The 22,662-nt window shown below is 39.9% G+C and overlaps 3 protein-coding genes across 4 annotated transcripts in view; 2 read left to right on the plus strand and 1 right to left on the minus strand.

Annotated features, from left to right (window-relative positions):
• The window catches only part of Taf13 (TATA-box binding protein associated factor 13), a 42,679-nt gene extending 38,126 nt beyond the window's left edge, over positions 1-4,553 (plus strand). Inside the window, exon 4 of the mRNA XM_067154976.2 lies at positions 4,252-4,553. Coding sequence (XP_067011077.1) covers positions 4,252-4,262 — 11 coding nt within the window. The 3' untranslated portion in view covers positions 4,263-4,553. The remainder of the gene's footprint in view (positions 1-4,251) is intronic.
• Positions 4,554-10,735: 6,182 nt separating this feature from the next.
• On the minus strand, positions 10,736-22,516 carry Ppox (protoporphyrinogen oxidase). Of its 2 annotated transcripts, none has more exons than XM_067154357.2 (2): positions 22,265-22,516; positions 10,736-12,162 (listed from the first exon to the last, which is right to left on the minus strand). In XM_067154357.2, the coding sequence occupies exon 2, from the start codon at positions 12,159-12,161 to the stop codon at positions 10,764-10,766; it is 1,398 nt and encodes a 465-aa protein (XP_067010458.1). In that variant the 5' UTR covers position 12,162; positions 22,265-22,516; the 3' UTR covers positions 10,736-10,763. The 2 variants fall into 2 exon arrangements, with proteins under 2 accessions (XP_067010458.1, XP_067010457.1); XM_067154356.2 differs by lacking the exon at positions 22,265-22,516 and adding an exon at positions 16,823-16,993.
• Positions 17,329-22,662, plus strand: part of Zcchc7 (Zinc finger CCHC-type containing 7) — a 46,581-nt gene continuing 41,247 nt past the window's right edge. The window contains exon 1 of the mRNA XM_067154353.2: positions 17,329-17,589. The gene's annotated coding sequence lies outside the window, so the exon portion shown is untranslated. The remainder of the gene's footprint in view (positions 17,590-22,662) is intronic.

Consider the following 22,662-nt stretch of genomic DNA (forward strand, 5'->3'; position numbering starts at 1 on the left):
ACAGCCTTGTATTCCCAGTCTGATACTTCAATCATCTTAGGATTCTGCCCTACTGACATCACTTTGGTCTTGAAAATGTTAATTTTAGTGTAATGAGGATCAGTGGTAGAATGTCTGATCCCAAGATCACAGGTTGAAACCTGGCAGAGGTAGTTGGATGTTTAGTGATGCAACTCGTATTTACCCGACAGAATTAATTAAAACTCAGCCGTAGATTGTCTGACATACCTGCCATCTGGTAGATAAAAGCGAAACATTGAAATCGACACGCAGGCAGCAGAAATGACATCAGATGATAACCGAAACCATAGATTATTATTATTATTATTGCGCAATTTATGGACGGATGTTTAGTCCTGATGGAGAAGGTCATACAAAGGGTTGTACTACAAAATATTTATGTAACACATTCCTCGTCTTTTCTTCCTTCTTTTGTTGTTTTTTCTACACACGGCACTTTTAACTCGCCTTTCCTATTTGTGCTGGCATTTCTCCAAGTTTGGCAGTCTTCAAACTGCAGTTGATACTTAAGACCAAACATGTGCAGCGCCACAAGAAACACAAGACAGTAAGTGTCGTAAATATAATTCATGTAAGTGGCAACAAAGAAGATAGTGGGTGGTTATGAAGGTCGCATTACAATGAGGTGCAGTACAAACTAAGCTGTTTGACAAGTGAAAGAAAAGGTTGGATTATGGAGATTGTCCTGTATCTTTCTTTCCCGCCTTCTTCCCAGTTGCTTTGTTGCCTGCACTGTACAGTATGTGAACTAACTCTGCTTTTTGGGCAGATATACTTCCTGATGCTAATCTTATCAGGGATGGGGGTGTAAACGAAGTAACCCTGGATTATCCTAAAGTCGGTCCAGAAGGATGCGTAATATTAATACAGAAATTCGGGAATAACTATGCTGAAGCTTGTTCTAAGTGGTCCCAATTTGATGTTTAAATGTATAAGGTACGTATGTTTAAGCAATATGACAGTCATTAGTCTGATGTAATACGAATATAGTTGGTTCGTTATTGGACATTATAAATTTTCTAGCTAACTCATTCCTGGTTGCCAGCATTTTGCCCCAGTGTGCTAAATTGGGCTCATCAGTTGCAAAATAGCACACCTACCAACTTAGCGCACTGGGGCAAAATGCTGGCAACCAGGAATGAGTTAGCTGGAAAATTTATAATGTCCAATAATGGACCAACTATATTGGTACTATATATAAATTTACTCATTTGGGACAATCATTTCAGGTTCCCTGTGGGAATCAAATTCTGTATCATTAGTCTGATGTGTCTTCAGCATTAGAAAATACAGCTGGGTGAATTTTTACTGCAAATAATAATTGGATACTTATCAGTAGAAAGCCAAAAGTGCCAAATTACAAAAATCACAGCTCTTTTTTTTTTCTCTCAGTTTAATAATTTTAACTTCAAAATCAGTCTATTGTTAAAGATCAATCAAAAGTTTTCATTTGTTCTTTTAATTCTCAAGAATAAATCCCTCAAATTGTTCTTATCAGTAACTTACTATTAAAAAATTAGTCACTTTGCAACTGACTGTTTACCAATTCAGAATTGTCTGGTTAAGATGAATTCAAGCTCCCAGTCCTCAAGGTATAAGAAGTAACCGTGTGAAGCCAAGAATCCCCAGTCTGACTGGGATTGAACCTGAGGTACTTTGAACAGGCAGGGATAGTGTGGATATATTATCTGTCCTTGCTTACGGAGGAGAGTTTTATTCTAAATACACCCACAAGGGCATGCATTACTTTCTGACCTCCTATATAATACAGAGTAGGTCGCCTGCAGGTGGCAGGCAGTATTCTGGAGTACGTTTTCCAGTTGGCGTGCTTTGGGAACTGTGTTGTTGCAGCATAAACTGCCTCCTCCAAGCTGAACAGCAAATGTTAATTGGGTCCATATCCGGAATATTTGGCGGCCACAGCATTAAAGCATTTTCGCAGTCATGTTTCTTGGACTAGTCCTTCATAATCCTGGCAGTGTGACATTCTGTTGAAATTCTGTTGAAAGTGGCCGTCACGTTCAGAGAACAGTGATACATGAACGAACTTGGTTCCCAATTATAACCAAATACCGGACAACTGTCAGGGATAATGGGCCCCATTGTGCCCCACGTTACTACTGGATATTCCTCTCTGCAGTCCCATGTACAGTAATACAAGGTGGAACCCTAAAATAAACGGACACCATTAAATAAAAATACAGATTTTTTTTTTTCGAGTTACAAACATTAGTCAGCTTCGAAGTACTCTGTTAACACTAATACATTTGTTGAAACTTTTTTTTCCCCACTGTGTGAAATACCTTTCATACTCTTCCTTTTGGATGGCTTGCAGCCCTGCTTTTGATTCTCTTTCCACCTCCAGAATGTCATCAAAACATTTCCCTCTCAGCTCCCTTTCCATCCAGGGAAACAAAACAAAAAAAGAATCACAAAGTGCAAGATATGGTGAGTAGTGTGGGGGAGGAAGCGGTGTCGTGTTTTTGTCAAAAAATCATGCACAGAAATAGCTGTGTGAGCTGGAGCATTGTCATGGTGGAAGGACCAGTCCCCACTCAGCCACAAATCAGCCTGTTTCAACCAAACACACTCGTGCAACCACCCCAAAACACTCAGAAGGATTGGTTCAGTTCACAAAAATCAAAGAGCTTGAAAAACACTTTGCACGGAAACTGTCACACGGAGTCACTACAACTGTATCAAGCGACGCCGCTTGGCATAGTGACTCAGGAGGGGTTACTTGACACCCACCTAGAGGGATGTGTGGAGTGAATTATGTCCTGTTCTTTTTGGGTTCCCCCTCGTATTAATTGGAACATGTGCTGCGCAACATTGTACTGATTACCACTGTTGTACCTCTGGGCGAGTTCTTGAACTGTGACCCTGCAGTTGTTCCATACAGTGCGTAACAGCCTTTGCTGGTCTTCGGCATCATCGAGCCACTGTGGGGGCGTGCCTGGGCAGGTGTCATTTCTTGTGCATTGTTGCATCACTTTCAGTATATCCTCACAACTGTGGCAAGAGACAGCCGGTAAGCCACGTCATTTCAGAGATGCTGATACCAGAGTTTGACCTCCATCAAACTCCGAGATTCTGCCTGCTTTTCCCATTCTCATGCCAGACACACAACTGACAGTGAGCCTGTTCGACCTGCCCTATTTATACGAACGCTGTTTTTTTTTCCAACTTCAAATGGGCTATAAAAAAAAGGACACTTTGACTTAAAAAATAATTTTGTTATGACCTAAAGTTTAGTAGTTTCATACTTATTTTTCCAAATAATCGCCAAAATGATTTAGGCATTTGTCATACCTTGGGGACCCCAGCTCTCCGATGCCTTCTGGAAAGAAGTCTGCTGCCAGTGAGGTAATGTGCATCTTGACAGCCTCCTGCTGCCTAAAGTCCAAATACCTTTATGGTCCTAAAAAACAGCAGCCATTATTTTCTTGTTCTTCAGTGTCAGTTTAGGCTTTCTTGGCTTGTTTGGAGAAGGAGAATGCATCCACTGCTTAGACAGTTCTTTAGTTTCTGGAGTGTCGTACAGAACCCAAGTTTCATCGCCAGTAATGATAGACTTCAAAAACGTTTCCCCCTCACTACGGTGAGTCGTGATGCCATTCACTAAGTTTTGTGATTGTCAGTCAACATTGTTGGGATCCAATGTGAACAAAGTTTCCAGTATCATAAGTGTTGAGTCACAATTGGGAACAGAGAAAACCATGAAATGTCTGAGATTGCTGCAGAAAGCTCACTGATCGTAAAGCTCCATTTGTGGCATACAAACAAAGAACTTCAGGAGGCTGTCGAGACATTGCCTCACTGGCGGCAGACTTCTTTCCAGAGGGCATCGGAAAGCTGGTGCTATGATACGATAAATGCCTAAATCGTTTTGGCGATTATTTGGAAAAATGTCTGAAACAACTAAACTTTTAGTGATAAAATCATTTTGTTATGTCAGTATGTCTTTTATATAGCCCATCGGAGGTTGAAAAAAACCATCCCTAATATTTATACACACCGTGCTGCCAGCGTGTTGTGTACTTCTCCATAATTGATAAATGTTCCTAGGTCGGGGTGGACATAACATATTGTCTCATCAGCACATCTGTGTATTATTTGTTGCCAAGTATTCAGAGGACAAGATGGACATATTAATTAGTAACATACCCTTGTATATTTGAGTTGCATTACTAAAGACTATTTCTGTTTCTAATTTCCATGTTCTTGCAGTTGAGTCATGAAGACTGAATACATCTCCAAGAAATGCACAAGAGGAAGGAGTTTAAAGATTATTTTTTCACATCTGTTTGTAAGATCTCAAGACTGAAAAAAACTAAGTATTATTTTGTCTCCTGTTGAAGTACAAGTTCGTATACTGGAAAGTAATGCAATTAATTTACATATCCAGTAATGTACAAATTTTGTTTCTATTTTTTATAGACGATTCATTCCTTTTGTATTCATTTAATGTTTTCTAATTTGATAACTCATCTTTTATGAGCTATTGATATTTTGTCAGTATTGAATAAATGTTCAAATCAAACAAATACTGTGTTGTTGATGACCTTAATTTTTCCTTCTCTCTGATCCAAGGGCTTTTTACCACCTAAGTTATGTACACAGAATCTATGGAAGTACGGTCGCTTACAACACTCGGCAGAGGGCAGAGCCCTTTACTTTCTCCTGGTCAGTCTCAAGGAGGAAGCAGGTGAAGGTCCCACATAACCCAGATCTGCACGAGAATACCAACCTCCGCTGTGAATTACCTTACTTCTCTTAGGCTGCTGCTTCTCCTCCTCCTCCTCCTCAGCTTTCACTATTCTTAAAGGTCACTGTCTCCGATATGTCTCCTCCCACACAACTCAGACCTGGAGAAGTAGGGGTTCTTGATCCAGGCCAGCTGACGAGTCCCTTGTACCCATTGTTTCAGTTCAGTTGTAGTTGCTTATTTCATCAAACCTCATTCGTACCTACCTGTTATCTCTAGGAACATTCCCTATCAGCCATATGGGACGTATTGGGATTGACCCTCTCTGCCCCATACTGTTCCAAGTTGGGTTAAGACTAGCCCCTACTCAATTTGAAATCGGTCCCCAGATGACAAACGCACTTGTATTTGCTAACTAGCAGAAGTACCCGTTCTTCGTACGGGTTTTCAGAAACTTTCTTTAGTTACTCATACTATTGGTGTGACTGACTTCATTAGATATTTATATCACTGGTGTATTTACTTCAGTACGTAGGAATTATTTGTCATGTTTGGAATTATAGTGTATCTTCTTCTTCTTTTCTTCATGGGGGCCTCTAAATATTAGTTCCTAATTAGCGTTGACCTCTAAGATCTTTTGCTACCGTGTTTTTCCTTCATTTCCACCTATATATACCTGTTCCCTTCACAAAGCTGCAGGTTTAGTGTAAGTATACTTCCTCTAGATAGTACGCCAAATATAAATATTATTGAATGTATTTGTTTGATCCGACATTTCGTAACTATTACAAATGTTGAAGGAAATACGTGATGCATAAAAGAAACTACTATAATTATCGAGAATTATAATTCTCAGGGCTTGTCACTCATGTCGCACATCATATAATGAATCTGAATATAAATGTTGATAAATTTTTTCAAGTCATCTTGACAACTGTGTACAGTATATAGGTTTTTATGGTTACAATGATCGTAAAAGTGGACCAAAATATCGGCACTAATAACATCAGTGATCCTACTACTCCATGATTTGATATAAAATAGTTTAAACTATAGGTAACAGATTCCGCAAAATGCTGAAACCTAAGCCAGTACGTAAAAACGGAGGCCTGCCGGCAACCGCTGGTCGCTGTACTAAGGAGATTTCCGGAGCTATTATTTTTATACTTCTCTCCCTTTCTATCCCCGCCCAAAGGAGTGCTATGGGCATCTTGTACAACAGTTTATTTTTTCCAGATAGTAAGTCATATGTGTATCAATTTTGGTTTGCAGCTATGCCCAAACGTACATGCATAATCTAGCTGCTGTAGAATCCTGAGTTGACGTTGCCATGGTTACGGCCGTTCGTTTCTTTATCCGATTCCTAGAGCAGGGGTAGTGTGGTTCCAATATCTCCATAACAGTTGGTTTTAAGGCCTTAAAACATGGTCTTCGGGCCCGAAGGGTTTACCGAGTTTTGTTCTTTGCGTCAAGGGCCTTTAAATGAGCTTTGTCTCGTCCTTGTACGACAAATTTGATTTTGCCTATATTATCCTATTCTTTTAATATTTTTATATCTCCCCCATCCCCCCCCCCCCCCTCTCGAATTGTTTTGAAAATAAAATACAGCCCATGTTACTCACTGGCAATGTAGCTTTCCATAGGTGAAGTGATTTTTTAAATCGGTTCAGTAGTTTTTGAGTCTATACTTTACAAACAAATATACACAATTTCCTCTTTATAATATTAGTATAGAAGTATAGATTACATCCCCACACATGCGGTTGCTGTCAGGAAGGGCATCCAGCCGTAAACCAGGGTCAAATCCTCATGTGCGACACAGTTCGTACCCGCAACTTCACAGGTGTGGGTAAAGCGATAGAAGAAGAAGAAGAAGATACTCATTTTAAAAAATTCACCCGCTTTTTTTATTCTTTTCACCCCCTTAAGTGAATTTTCCAAAAAGAGTGTGTTCAGTTTTAAAGAGATTCCAAGTACCAATTTTAAAGTCTGTAACATCATGTTTTGAGATATATGTTTCCTCATATAAATAATTCAACTCCTTCCTCACTTCTTTTCACACCCCACCCCCTTAAGTGGATTTCCTGAAAACAAATATTTGTGTTCTTTTATTTTTAAAGGGGATTCCAAATATCAATTTTCATGTCTGTAACATGTTAGGTGTTTGTGATTTATTATAGATAATTTCGCTGCTGTAGAATCCTGGAGCGCCGGGCTGAGTGGCTCAGACGGTTAAGGCGCTGGCCTTCTAACCCCAACTTGGCAGGTTCGATCCTGGCTCAGTCCGGTGGTATTTGAAGGTGCTCAAATACAACAGCCCCGTGATAGTAGATTTACTGGCACGTAAAAGAACTCCTGCGGGACTAAATTCCGGCACCTCGGCGTCTCCGAAGACCTTGAAAAGTAGTTAGTGGGAAGTAAAACAAATAACATTAATTAGAATCCTGGAGCTGACGTTGCCATGGTTACGGCAGTTCATTACTTTATCCGATTCCTAGAGCAGGGGTAGTGTGGTGCCAATATGTCCATAACGGTTGGTTTTAGAGCCTTAAAACATGGTTTTCAGGTCTGTAGGGCTTACCGAGTTTTGTTCTTTGCGTCAAGAGGATTAAATTGAGCTTTGTCTCGTCCTAATATGACAAATTCGATATTTTGCCTATATTAACCTATTATCTCCCCACCATGCCCCCCACCTCAAATTGTTTTAAAAATAAAATACAGCCCATGTTACTCACTCGCAATGTAGCTTTCTATAGGTGAAGTAATTTTTAAAATCGGTTCAGTAGTTTTTGAGCCTATTCATTACAAACAAACAAATTTTTCCTCTTTGTAATATTAGTATAGAAGTATAGACGATATTATGCTATGGGGTGAGACAAAAGCAGAAATTCAAGCTAAACTAGATCTTTGGCAAGAATAATTTGAAAGAACGGGAATGATCATCAACCGAGCTAAAACTGTTGGTTTTGTAATGAGTTGAAATCGTGAAGCAGTCCACCTACAAGTGCAAAACGAAGAAGTACATATTATTATTAACTTCAAATACTTAGGGAGCTTCATTTCTTCTGATAATACCATAAACCAAGGAATAGTCAATAGAATACAAAGTGCGTCAAAATTCTATCACTCCGTTCGTCAACTACTTTGGGACGACTCACTTCTCCAAACTTCCAAACTCACAATGTATCAAGCGTATCTTGCACGGACTGGAAACAGCATTGTTGACTGTAAAAAGTCATTTACAAGTCACTGAAATGAAATTCCTTATCTCTTATCTCCAGAAGAGACAAAATGGAAATATTCAGCCTGTTTTCCAGTCATTTGACCAGGTCAAGAATAGAATTAAGGAAGCCCACATCTAGTGGTGAGAATAAGAATTGTGCCAGCTGCCGAAGCCTGTCGCACTCCTCTGGGGCAATGATTAATGACTGACAGATGAAATGTTGCTGGAATGCAAGATGTTTGAGTAAACAAGAGTACCCAGAGAGAAACCTGTCCCGCCTCCGCTTTGTCCAGCACAAATCTCACATGGAGTGACCGGGATTTGAACCACAGAACCCAGCGGTGAGAGGGCGGCGTGCTTCCGCCTGAGCCATGGAGGCCCCAGAAGACACAAAATAATGAATAAAAAATATCTGGCAACAACTTGGAGAAGAGTCTGTTGGAATCCTTTGAATTAAGCAGATTACGATGGTATTGAAATATCAGAAGGATGGCTACAATTAGGATCCCAGGAGTACACTATGAAAGGAATGTTGTTGGTAAGAGGCCTAGAGGGAGTCCTTGTGATGGTCGAGAAAAGGAAATTTTCAAAGACCTTGCAAAATGTGGTGTCAATTGGCAGGAAAAAGCAGCACATCAGCTGTGTATGGAAGAGGCTTGTGAACACCCACCCAGCTTGCTGGAGTGTAGACTTATTGATGACGAATGGCAAATTATTTTAAATGTGAAAACAAAAATTATTGCTTGGTCGTTTCGCTCACAGAAGGAAGAAGTGAACTGCCTACTTGCCTTACATTCACAAAACCACAGATCGAATTGCCAAGGTCCTTCGCAAACACAATATAAAAACAGTGTTCGGCACTGCTACTAAAACTGCTCACAGTCTGAGTAAAATCAAGGACAAATTGTCCCCACTTTTACATCCTGGAGTATACGAAATTCCCTGTACTTGTAATAAGGTATACATTGGCCAAACATGCCAGTCCATTGGTACCCGTATCAAACAACATGATCGTAATATTCGTCTCAACCAACCAGACAAATCGGCCATAGCTGAGCATGCTCTATCGTTGGGTCATGTCATGATGTCATGTTCCAAGATGCTCGATCTCTTACCCACACTAGACACTACAGGTCCAGGATTATACGGGAAGCTGTGGAAATACGTAGAAATCCTAACAATTTCAACAGGGGCACCGGCTATCAATTAAGTAATACCTGGTTGCCAGCCATTAAGAATTTACGTAGGTAGTTCCCTTCACTATTGTTATTTCGTCTCGGTGTTTTCAAAATTCCTACGTTCCTCGTCGCCAGATGTTTCATTCCTGGCTTGTATCTATGCCATACACCTGCCAATGTCATGTGTTATGCAAACGCGTTATGAGAACCACTTAGAATGATTGTGATGGTTTGGTCAGCTTCCGTTTCGAACGCTAGCATTGCCACGTCCTGGGGGCCATCTGGTGGCGAATGAACATACCATTTTCCACTTCTATTATAACGTCCAAATTTAAAGTGTCATTGTTTAAGAAGCCTTTCTCGTGGACAGTCAAGATTTCTTCTGAGGATGCAGAGCACAGTTCCCTGCGAAACGTTGAGAAATCCACCTTATTTTCTTCACACGGCATAAGCCCAAAAGCCTATACAGTATTATGTCTTTAAGTACAGGCCGTGAAAGCATTAATGACAACATACAAAGAATATTGCTTTGAAAGATATCACAACGTACAGATTACTAAGCAACCTGTTGAGAACATGTTCCAGGTTTGAGGTCGATATCTTGAATACTTTTTGAGTTACAATACTTTAATTGATGTGTTAACATCACCGTTGGCGTTCAAGGTTCAGCCAGCTCTTACTCTTCAACCTTTGTACAGACACGACATTCAGTTTCTACATCCCTGGGCACTCCTACATGCGGATGATGTCGTACTTTCATAGGAGTGGAACCTTTCTCTTCAGCACCAGGTGGAAAACAAGGCTGGATGAGAATGGCTTGTGACTTGACATCCAAAATTTGCAGTTGACCCTTAATCTTTGTTAAAATATACATCAAAATGTTGTCCCTTCTAGTTGGGTAGCAGTTTATCTAGTCCTTGGGTTAGGATGGAAAGCAGACAGGTTGTAGAAGGTCATTTCAGTTTTTATACAGTTAGCATATATTAAAAGAAGATATGGAATGTGACATGCTTAATAGGAAATAACTGGATGAAAGAAGTTAGGGAGGATTGGAAGGCTATTGGTATAATAGATAAATATGTATTCACTAATCATTGTGCAGGAATCTGTTTACAAAAAGCTTGTCAAAAGTCACAAATGGACCTATACTAAGATCAAGATTGAAATCACAGAAGCAGAGAGAAACAGGAGGAGTAAAAAAATGATGAGGTATTAGGTAGAATGAAGATGTGCTGAAAAATAAGAAAATAAAAAAATAAAAATGAATTAATTACCCACAGGCGAATGGAGGAAGATAGGTTACCTAGGAGAATAATGGACTCTGTTATGGAGGCTAAGAGAAGTAGAGGGAGACCAAGACAATGATGGTTAGACTCGGTTTCTAACGATTTAAAGATAAGAGGTATAGAACTAAACGAGGCCGCATCACTAGTTGCAAATTGAGGATTGTGGCGATGTTTAGTAAATTCTCAGAGGCTTGCAGACTGAATGCTGAAAGGCATAAAAGTCTGTAATGATAATGTATGTATGTAATATTTTAGAAGTGAACAGATTATGGTGAGAGAAATATATTCATGGCAGTATTAAGGAATAATACACAGAAGCTGTAGAAAAAAGTTCAAAATTCTTTTATTTAAACATTTTCTGCTGCCCTTCTGGCAGATAATATTACATCATTTACACCTACTCCATCGTAGGACGCTCCAATCACAGCCAGTGGTAGCTTCTTGGCACTTATATAGTCTCTAATCCTCTTGACACGATCATGATGTCCCAGAACATACTGAGGAATACAGTCTTTCAAAATGGAAACGCAGGAATTCTGAGGTTTGTCTGATATGCCTAGGATTGATTTCACCTGAGATGTAGCAATATTCAACAAGTCTGCTCGACTAGGGTTTCGTCCGAACTGCTTCTCGAACCAATGCCCTCCCATCATCACAGTCAGAAGGGTATTGTCTGCACTTGGGAAACAGCAGCTGTCAAATATAACTCCTAAGATTGGAATGTTTTGCGACGGAGGCACTAAAAACCCAAATGCATCTTTCTTGACTAGCTTGCCTGGATATTGTAAATTCACCACGCCAACTGTCACAAATGGTATTGCGGCCAACTCCTTGCTTAATTCAGGATGTTGCTTCTGCAGCAGTGGAGCCAACTTTGGTGCAGGTATTGAGCTAATGAGTTTCTGAACAATAAAATCTCTGCCTCTTGATTTCACAGACACAGTTTTGGAATCCACAAATGTAATATTTTCACAGGGTGCATTCAACATTATGCTTCCATTCAGACTTCTGATCTGCTCCTCCAAAGTTTGAGGTAATAGTTCCAAACCTCCTTGCAAGGAATACACACTCCACTTCTCTTTCTTGGCTCTCTCGCAGAGTTCATTCTTATTCTTCGCCTTCTTTTTTGAGCCCCTGTTCATCCACATATTCTTTAACATACCTCCAATTATTGAGCCGTGCTCCTGTTCGGCTTCGTATAGACTTTTCATGAGGAATTTCACGCTGATCTGTTTCGCATCTCCTGCGCATATTCCGCAGATCATTGGACTGATGGCGTAGTCTGCCAGTTCTTGGCCGAGCCTTCTCTGAACAAAGTCATAAATACTCTCGTCGGAACCGGCCTTCTTCGGGGCTCGCAGGTCATGCAGGAGGGCGCTGATGAGAGGTTTCGTGAAAGGGGGCTTGACGAGAACCAGGGAGAGAAAACTGGAAGGTAATGTGTACAGGTGCTTATTCACATATATCATTCTGTTCTGTGCCGCTGGATGGTTGAACGGGATGGGAACGACGCGCTGAGAGAGACCCAGTTCGCTGATCAGCTGGAGGGTATTTTCGCCCTGTTCTCCTTTTGGACGGATGGTTCTCGGTCCGTGCTCGAAGATGTGTCCCGACTCAGTTCTGGAGGACCGGATCCAGCCTCCGAGTCTCTGGGATGCTTCGAACAACTTCACGGGCTGAGAAGTCTTGAGCAAGTAATAAGCTGCGGCCAGACCGCTCAGTCCGCCTCCTAGGATGCCGTGCATGCTGTTGTGAAACAGAAAACGATAACAGTCAGTGAATTTGCTGCAAGATCATACTAAAAATATTAAACATAATCATGCTTTTTGAAGAAGGCCTTGTCTGCGACAGAACTAATATGAACCATTACCAATCGCAAGTTTTATTAAATTATTTTTTTTCACAATGCGTTTCAGAGACTTTGCTCCACTGTCAGGAGTTGGTCATTTATTTTTTACAGGTGTTTTTTTTTTGCTAGGGGCTTTACGTCGCACGGACACAAATAGGTCTTATGGCGACGATGGGATAGGATAGTCCTAGGAGTTGGAAGGAAGCGGCCGTGGCCTTAATTAAGGTACAGCCCCAGCATTTGCCTGGTGTGAAAATGGAAAACCATCTTCAGGGCTGCCGACAGTGGGATTCGAACCCCCTATCTCCCGGATGCAAGCTCACAGCCGCACGCCTCTACGCTCATGGCCAACTTGCCCGTTTTTTTTTTTTTTTTTCCAGTTGGCTTTACGTCGTGCTGACACAGATGGATAGGTCATAAGGCAATGATGGGATAGGAATGGGAAGAAAGTGATGATGTTATTCTGTATAGAGTAATAAATAAGTTACAAGACGTGAACAACTGCAAAAAAAAGACCTCGACAATGTTGCAATAAAGACAGCAGGCAATGGTATGATGATAAACGGGGTTAAAAACCAGGTTGTGAGTTTCACCAGGAAGAAACATCCTCTCAGTTTTAATTACTGTGTTGATGGGGTTAAAGTTCCTTTTGGTGATCATTGTAAGTACCTAGGTGTTAATATAAGGAAAGATCTTCGTTGGGGTAATCACATAGATGGGATTGCAAATGATTACGAGAGTATTTATGGGTTGTGATAAGGATGTACAGAAGAGGGCATATAAGTCTCTGGTAAGACCCAACTAGAGTATGGTTCCAGTGTACCAGGATTACTTGATTTAAGAACTGGGAAAAAAATCCCCCCCCCCCCAAAAAAAAAAAAAATATCCCAAAAAAAAAAAAAAAAAAAAAAAAAGCAGACAGATTTGTTCTGGGTGATTTCCGACAAAAAAAGTAGCGTTACGAAACTTTGTAAAGTTTGGGCTGGGAAGACTTGGGAGAAAGGAGACGAGCTGCCTCGACTAAGTGGTATATGATATAGATGTTGATTCCCATAGGGAGCTGTCACTGGAGAGATGGCGTGGAATGACATTAGTAGACAAATAAGTTTGAGTGGTGTCTCCAAAAGTAGAAAAGAATATAAAATTGGAGTTTAAGAGAACAAAGTGGGGCAAATATTTTTTTATAGGAAGGAGAGTTACGGATTGGAATAACTTACCAATGGAGATGTTCAATAAATTTCCAAATTCTTTGCGATCATTTAAGAAAAGTCTAGGCAAACAACAGAGAGAGAATCTCCCACCTGGGCGACTGCAATAAATGTAGATCAATCTTGATTGATTGATTTTGATTTAGTGGCCATGCACTTAATTAAGGTAAACCACGGGAAACTATCTTCAGGACAGCCAACAGAGGGGTTCAAATTTACAATCTCCCGAATGTAAGCTCACAGCCGAGTGCCCCTAACCGCAAGGCCAACTGTTTGGTCCACCCATAAGACATATTTATATCAATATACAGTTGCTGCTAAGGATATAGTAATTGGTGTCCATAAATTTCTATAGTTTCTAAAGTAGGGGCACCAGATCCATAACAGACTACAGTATATCAGTGCTTCTGTGGATCAGTGGTAGAGTGTCGGCCTCCGGATCCCAAGATAGTGGGTTCAAACCCGGCAGAGGTAGTCGGATTTTCGAAGGGCGGAAAAAAGTCCATTCAACACTCCACATCGTATGATGTCGGCATATAAAAGATCTCTGGTGACAAATTTGGTGTTTACCTGACAAAATTCATTAAATCTCAGTCACAGACGCTCAAGAGAGTTTAGATTTACTCGGCGTGCCATCTAGTGGTCCTAGAGTAAAACGGAACGTCGAAATTGACGAGCAGACAGCCAGATGGCGTCAAATTGAAATGTCTGCACACAGTAGCTGAGGCCATACGATTATTATTATTATTATTATTATTATTATTATTATTATTACAGTATATCTTAACCGGCTTTGAGTTCAGGAAAACTGTTAAGAATGTGTGGGTTTTCCAGGGATTTTTCGATGATACAGACCACTATCTGATCCGTAGTGAACTAAGTATCTCTAGGCCTAGGATAGAGAAAGTGAAATCTGTCTGCAAACGAATATGGGTAGAAAATCTCCAGGACGAGGAAATTAGACAGAAGTACATGGATATGATCAGTGAGAAGTTCCAAACAGTAGACAGTAAGCAGGTTCAGGATATAGAAAGAGAATGGGTGGCATACAGGGATGCTGTAGTAGAAACAGCAAGGGAATGCCTAGGAACAACTGTGTGCAAAGTTGGGAAAAAGCGAACCTCTTGGTGGAATAATGAAGTGAGAGCAGCTTGTAAATAAAAAGGAGTATCAAAAATGGCTCCAAACAAGGGTTGATGCAGACAGGGAATTGTACATAGATTGAAGAAACAAACAGTTGTTGAATCCAAAAATAAGTCATGGGAAGATTTTGGTAATAACCTGGAAGGCTGAGTCAAGCAACAGAGAAACCTTTCTGGACCATAACACAGAATCTTTGGAAGGGAGGGAAAAAGGAAATGAATAGTGTTCTGGGAAATTCAGGTGAATTCATAATAGATCCCAGGGAATCACTGGACAGGTGGAAGGAATATTATGAAAATCTCAGAGTACAACGACATCTTCCTGGTGATGTAACGAACAACAGAGATCACGGGGAGGAGGAAAATGATGTTGGTGAGATAACGCTTCAGGAAGTGCAAAGGATGATAAACAAACTCCATTGTCATAAAGCAGTAGGAATAGATGAAATTAGACCTGAAATGGTGAAATATAATGGGAAGGCAGGGATGAAATGGCTTCATATAGTGATAGAATTAGCATTGAGTATTAGTAAGATACCTTCTGGTTGTACAAAAGCAGTAACTGCACCTATGTATAAGCAAGGTTACAGGAAGGATTGTGGCTACTATTGAGGTATCTTACTGATCAGTATACCAGGCAAAGAATTCACTGGCATCTTGGAAAGGAGGGTGCGATCAATGGTTGAGAGGAAGTTGAATGAAAACAAGTGCGGTTTCAGACCATAGAGGGGCTGTCAGGATCAGATTTTCAATATGCGCCAGGTAATTAAAAAATGCTACAAGAGCAAGAGTCAGTTATGTTTCATAGATCTAGAGAAATCCTATGACAGAGTGCTGGAGGAAAAGGTGTTTGCTGTACTGGGTGGTCAATTGGGCTGCACTGAGTATTAATAGTTCTTGGTTCAAGATACTTACAGGTGTTAGACAAGTCTGTAATCTTTCACCTTTGTTGTTCGTAGTTTACATGGATCATCTGATGAAGGGTATAAAGTGACAGGAAGGGATTCAGTTTGGTGGAAATGTAATAAGCAGTCTGGCCTATGCTGATGACTTAGTCTGAATGGTAGATTATGCCGAAAGTCTACAGTCTTGTATCCTGGAACTTAAAAATAGGTGCAATGAATATGGTATGAAGAATAGGCTTTCCAAGACTAAACTGAAGTCAGTAGGTAAGAAATCCAAGACAACTGAATGTTAAATTGGGGATACAAAGCTGGATAATTTCAAGTATTTAGGATGTGTGTTAATAAGAATGTTATTTTGTTTTACGTCCCACTAACAACTTTTACAGTTTTCAGAGCCACCGAGGTGCCAGAATTTACTCCTGCAAGAGTTCTTTTATGTGCCAGTAAATTTACTGACACGAAGCTTACATATTTGAGTACCATGGAATACCACCGGACTGAGGCAGGATCGAATTTGCAAAACTGGGGTCAGAAGGCCAGGGCCTCAATCGTTTGAGCCACTCAGCCCGGCATGGCAGAGTTATAACATCATACTTGGGGCCATAGTATCAGAGAGAGAGAATGAGATAATTAATATCCAAAATCCATGTCCGAATTTTCGTCACTGCGCACGAGTGACGAATTTTATTATTTAACAATTCACTAGGAACGAAAAACTTCGAGGGATATTATTTTGAGAACGAGGAAGAAATTGCATGTTTTCACTTCTGCCCATTTAGTCTTATATGGGGAAAGTAATAGTAGCATTAAGTTACTGTAATGGAACTATAACTTGCCAAGTTGAAAAGAACAGTTTTCTTCATTATTTTGTTTTTCATTGCTAAACATTGCCAAAAATTAATGTGACTAATTGTAGTACTCTGATTTTGAATTGCTGGAGGATGGTATATAATAATACATTTTAAAAACACAGTTTTAGCTTAAAGTTCTTGATTCTGATGTAGTGAAGTATACGATAATTAGGGCTCAACATTCCAATCATAAAATGCTGGAGAGTATATCCTATTGCAACTCAATACAGCACACATGAAAATTTATTGAAAGACAAATACGGTAATGTTTTAAAAGAGCTATTCTTTACTCACTTGCACAAAGGGAAATGACTTACGGAAAAATGTTTACTTCGTAGGGTACCAAAATATTGCCCGATACCAGATCTTAAGACCAAAGAAAAGAGGAATCCCTATGCCCATTGGGTGCACCTTCCTTATTATTATTAAATAAAAGAGGAATAATCGTTACCTTGTACTAAATAGTAGATACTTCAATTTTTCCTTAGATTAATTTTCTAAAATGACCATGAATTTTTTACTGCTTTTTTGGATCCAAATTTGCATGATGATCTTAACGACCTCGAAACTCGCATAGCTGATTAAACGTCGTCGAACAGCTGTTTTATTTCCACAGATTACAAGAAAGTGATTTTCTAGCAAGGAATGATAATAGAAATGTGCAATCGATGTCACTGTTGTAAGTATCGAACCAGAATTAAATTCTATCGTATGTTTCGTCACGAAGGTAATTTTTGTGTCTAATTTTGAATAATTATCTAGCTATCACTATTAGCTTGTGATTTCTCCAGATGTGTCGAACATTTGAAGAACTTTTGAAGAGCATTTTTTTTTTAAATGTCCCCGAATGCTGCTCGCGTTCTCTAATGGTGTTTATACAAACTACCATACGATGTACGCAAGTGCGAGTTCTATCTATGAAGCACATCTCGCTATTATTTTCTACGGTCACCTTTGTTCATGCTTTTTTTTCCTATTATTATTCTTCGGCACACTATTGTAATCTTGTAATGTTTCACGTCTTGGATACTATCTGGCTATTATACAAATTGTAGTTTTGTTAGCTGCTATGACTGAAGAGAAGATATTTTGGTGATGGATGTCTACCCGCAGCTGCTGATAAAATATGTTAGAATATGGCCATTTCCCCGTGGTTCGATAACCTCTCATTCAGTATATTGCACTGAATCCTACGTTCTGTATTCTTCCTAATAAAAGGTAAGGAAAACATTTCGTTCTTTGAAACACGGGCATTTTTGTTCTCTAAATCTCTACGTTCAGTTTCTTCACCCGCGAGTAATCGCGCGTGAGCATCAACGGCACTTAAATTAAGGATAATTAATTTAAAATATCTCACAAAGGAAATACCAAATTATCTTAAAACAAATAGTGTATGACCATTTGAATTGCACTTCTATCTTTGAAAGTACATGTTATATAGGCCTAATAAAGAATGCGGTATTTCCGACAAAAGAGTAGCGTTACAAAAATGTTGCAAAGTTTGGGCTGGGGTAGACTTGGGAGAAAGGAGACGAGCTGCTCGACTAAGTGGTATGTTCCGAGCTGTCAGTGGAGAGATGGCGTGGGATGACATCAGTAGACGAATAAGTTTGGATGGTATCTTTAAAAGTAGGAAAGATCACAATATGAAGATAAAGTTGGAATTCAAGAGGACAAATTGGGTCAAGTATTCGTTTATAGGAAGGGGAGTTAGGGATTGGAATAACTTATCACGGGAGATGTTCAATGAATTTCCAATTTCCTTGCAATCATGTAAGAAAAGCCTAGGAAAACAACAGATAGGGAATCTGCCACCTGGGTGACTGTCCTAAATGCAGATCAGTAGTAATTGATTTGAATCATTTAACACACAACTTTAAAAATCTATACAGAACAGAAAGTTTGTGCTTTATCTTCCATCACTCTTTATCTCCATTTTCTTTGTAGACTGTATTATAAATATGTTCTTAGTGTGCTCATTGCAGGTTGGTATCACACAGTTTTTTCAACGTTTTGTCCTTCGATTTCTTCCTCCAGGGACACAGTACACACGTCGCTACAGTCGCCTCTTGATGTCTCTTTTCTGGCACTTGAGTCCGGGCTATTTTTGCTGTCGTTATGCAGAAGTCCAGTGGCAAATTAGGAATGCTTGACCGAATTACTAGGAATGGTTTCATCAGAGCTAGAAGTAGGGTTTTCAGAAACATGTGCCTTGTCATTGTCTCATTTGTGCTCTCTCTGTGTATAAAATTACCTTCAGTCTTTAGAAGAGAAAATAAAATTGTTCGAGACCTTGGACAGCTAATCCTCTAAACAATGAGTATTGCCCCTTTTAGTTCAACAACCCCAACCACTCCCTCTTTTCTTCAGGTTATTATTATAACAACTCTGCAGTCACTGTGTAAATATTGTTGACATGTTGTCTCAAAGTCTTATGTAAACAGTGCACTATTCACTGTTCTACATCTGTGGTTACTGAGCAAGAGGACTAATATATTTGATCATAACATCACCAATTCATAATCAGTGACTAGGCCATGCAATGCAAACAATATTGTACATTTTATGCTTATGATTTAAAGTGATTTGATAGAACCTGACTGTTCTTGTAGAACAAAACATGTCTTCATTCTTTGTTTAATAGGTTTTTTTTTTTTACAGTTATGTTATAGTTTTATTATGTTTTGAACTAGTGTGTTCAACAGACTTAAAAGCTTTTAACTAAGTTGACACTAAATAGTACGGCTTCCTTCTTAACAAATAAAAAATATGCTGTCATTTGTGAAAGGGGAATATATACATTAAACATTACAATAATACACCCAGAAGCCAAATTCAAATTATAAATTGACATGGGGATGGTGGACCAATGTGCAAAATATCAGTGGAATATAATAAAAATTGCTGCCTGAGAAACTTTTTTAGTAATGCAACAATTTACTTAAAAGTTTTAGGTTATGCTCACAGAATTGGTAACATTGTTTGTTTGTTTGTTTGTTTGTTTGTCCAGCCCTTGTCCCGTTTCTCTACGGGGTTAGGTATGAGGTGAGATGAATCTGTCGTGGCGGGTTTTTATGACCGGATGCCTTCCTGATGTCAACCTCATCAGAGGAGTTAATGAGATGAAATGAATGGTGTATATATGATATTAGGATGCTGAAATGGTGTGGCCATGTTAGAAGGATGGAAGAAATTTCAAGAGCAGTGCTTGATGGACAGTGAATGGAAGGAGAAAACGAGAGAATTGTTGATGCGTGGAGAGTATTCAGAAAGGAGTGGTGGAAGAGCAGAAATGAAGGTCACTGATCCATTGTTCCTGGCCAACCTTTAATCGATGATGACCACCATCAGCTTTTATCTGTTCATATAATGATCGTACCAACTTTTCACTCTCAGAAGTACAATCATTCGTGCAGTTATCCTCAAAGCTTTCAGGAAGACTCTGATGACTGTTGTTTGTGTGCTTCTTGACTTTTTCTGTTAGATAATCCTGTTTCAAATTTCCTCAACATAGACAGTGATGTCATTCTGATCAAATTCTGTAGTGTGCCTGTTGAAGAATGTTCAGCCATTGCTGTGATTTCTAATGGCATTAATTCATTATAAACTTGTTATGCCTTCCAGCCATCAGATCAGCATATTCAACCTAAGGAAAAGTTATTATCTATATAATGATGATTGGCCTGTGACTTGCTGTCTTTCTGGAAAATACTGTCAGCTGCAGTTGCCTTGGTGGATCAGTGTTGTAGTGTCTGATTCACGATCCTTACTTCATGGGTTTGATCCTAGCTGAGTTAGTCAATTTCTGAAGGTGGTCAAAGATCTTGGCATTCCGCTTTGTAGCTATACATTGTATGCTGTGATTTAACTGTCTTGGCCTTTAAAGGCTCCGTCCAAATCGTTAGAAATCACCTCTATAGTCCTGCATACGAGGATTAACTCCAGAAAACTCTTTATGATTAAACATACATTAAATATTTAAGTGTTATGGTATACTTTGTCAGATTTAGGCAGCCTGTAATTGTAGGAAGTACAAATAAATAAAAATATGGATATTTACAGCAGTACAACATACAGTAGAAGGAAAATGAATACAGTACTTGTCATGAAACTGGTCAAATGACATAGAGTTCATTCATTCTAAAACTTTTGAAGCGATATTCATTATTTATCTAAACCATGTCTTGGATGACTCCTCAAGGACGTGTGTTATGTTCTGGTCTGAAGTTCCACGGGTGACACAGTGGAGAGTCTGATGTACCCCATTTATGCATCATGAACATGGTTCTTATGTGGCCACAGGTAATTCTGCTCAGCAGGCATCAAGTTTTCCGCCAACACAGTTGAAGTCCCGGTGTAAGTGTTGGGTTTCAACATTATGGCAGTTTAGACTTCAGATTATTTCTCCTTTTATACATTTCGATCTTGAACATCTGCATTTGACAGGCAGCCTGTAATGGTGTCCTGGATTCAAAAGTGTGCTTGGTGGATTGAACATAGTTTCTTGGACCATTAGCATCTTGCTTTGTTGTATTTTTCCCATTTGGAGCACTCCTTGTTGTCATTTCATCTGTGGTGAGGGGGTGTTACTTAGTGCTTGAAGCCAGGGTGCATGGGTATATCTCTCATGGTGTCATTAAGCTGCACATCCACTTTGTTTACATGCGAATTCTGGTGACATACTGGGGAACAGAGTATAACAAGGCCAGGGCTGCAGTGCGCAGAGTTTCCATTTGCACTCCCCATGAGGCTCCTGACAGTATCCTGATGATGCTGTTCCTGCTCTTCGGGGTCTCTCCAAGCATCATGAGCTGGCGTTTGTAAGATTGAGCAAGATTTCTATCTACTTGGGGTGAGAGCTGTTCTTCACTGTATTGTCACAGAAGGTACTGTGACTCTTATTGGATGGTTGGCCAAGTGATTGTTTTGATTGATTGATTGATTGGCGTGGTGCAAGTCTTTCTCCTTGACACCAAGGGATCACCTCCATGACTGGGTGGATGATTATGATGAGATAAAGTAAACTCGTGTCCTCATCCCGAGGTGGTGCAGCTCTTTTCAGGCACACCCCCATTGGAGGTGAGCTGCGTGTACCATTTGAACAACATACCAGCCCTCCTACCATTCTTAAATTTCTGGCAGTACCGGGAATCGAACCCGGGCCCCCGAGGACGGCAGCTAATAACACTAACCGTTACGCTACGGAGGCGGACTATGATGAGATAATGAGAGGGTGAAATCCGATTTCAGCACGTAGCCTACTCCTGTTGAATAACACCAAATCTGCTCAAGGCTGGCCAACATTCCACCTATGGGACTTGAACCTGTTAACCACTGTGTCAGACCATATAGACTTGACTCCTCAACGATTATCGCCACCAAGCACTGCCAAGTGGGCTGTTATTTACATAAAAAGCTACTACTTCATTCCTCACATTGTTGTCTAACGAAACTACATGCAATTTTAGGAATTGGTGACACTTTTTTCCTTATGTAAAAATTGCTAACAAAATGTATATACACCAGAATGTAAAATATTATGGATAGTATAATCAGTAGTACAGTTATGGGCAAATTAAAAATAATAACTGGAAGTGAGATCTGGTACAAAATGATCTGCCGACTTGTTCTTGAATTTAAAAAATAGTGTTTCAGCAAGGACAAAGTACACACATATTACTGTACTACACCTGAGCTTGGGAAACATAAGTCACCTCTATGATCTGACTTATAAAGCTGCTGTTATTAGCAGATACAAATACCTTGCTATAGCCACACTTAAATTCTAACCCCTTGTGGATGGGGGTGGTAGAATAACACCCACGGCCTCCCCTGCCTGTCATAAGAGGCGAATAGGGGCCCATAGCTTTGTCCTGGCATTACTTCCACTTACTTGTGACAGGCTCCCCACTTTCATCTATCCTGTTCAACCTCTCTTGATCAGCTCTTGTTCTTTTCCGACTCCGATGGTATTAGAGCACTCGAGGCCTAGGGAGTCTCATTTTCACGCCTTTCGTGGCCCTTGTCTTTGTTTGACCGATACCTTCATTTTTTTAAAGTGTCGGATCCCTTCGATTTTTCTCTCTCATTAGTGTTATATAGAGGATGGTTGTCTACAGTAGTTGTACTTTTAAAACAGTAATCACCACCACCATTTGCTGCAATCACTCGGCATTGGTCAGCAGCTGCTATCTAGTGGCCTTGGCGTTCATGCATCTCTCTCAAAGACCAAAGAGTATGTGTACAGCATATGTGTGATCTCTGCAAGATGATCCCTGTCATTAGCTTCGC

Source organism: Anabrus simplex, chromosome 10 (assembly GCF_040414725.1).
Source record: "Anabrus simplex isolate iqAnaSimp1 chromosome 10, ASM4041472v1, whole genome shotgun sequence".
Classification (NCBI taxonomy): Eukaryota; Metazoa; Arthropoda; class Insecta; order Orthoptera; family Tettigoniidae; genus Anabrus; species Anabrus simplex.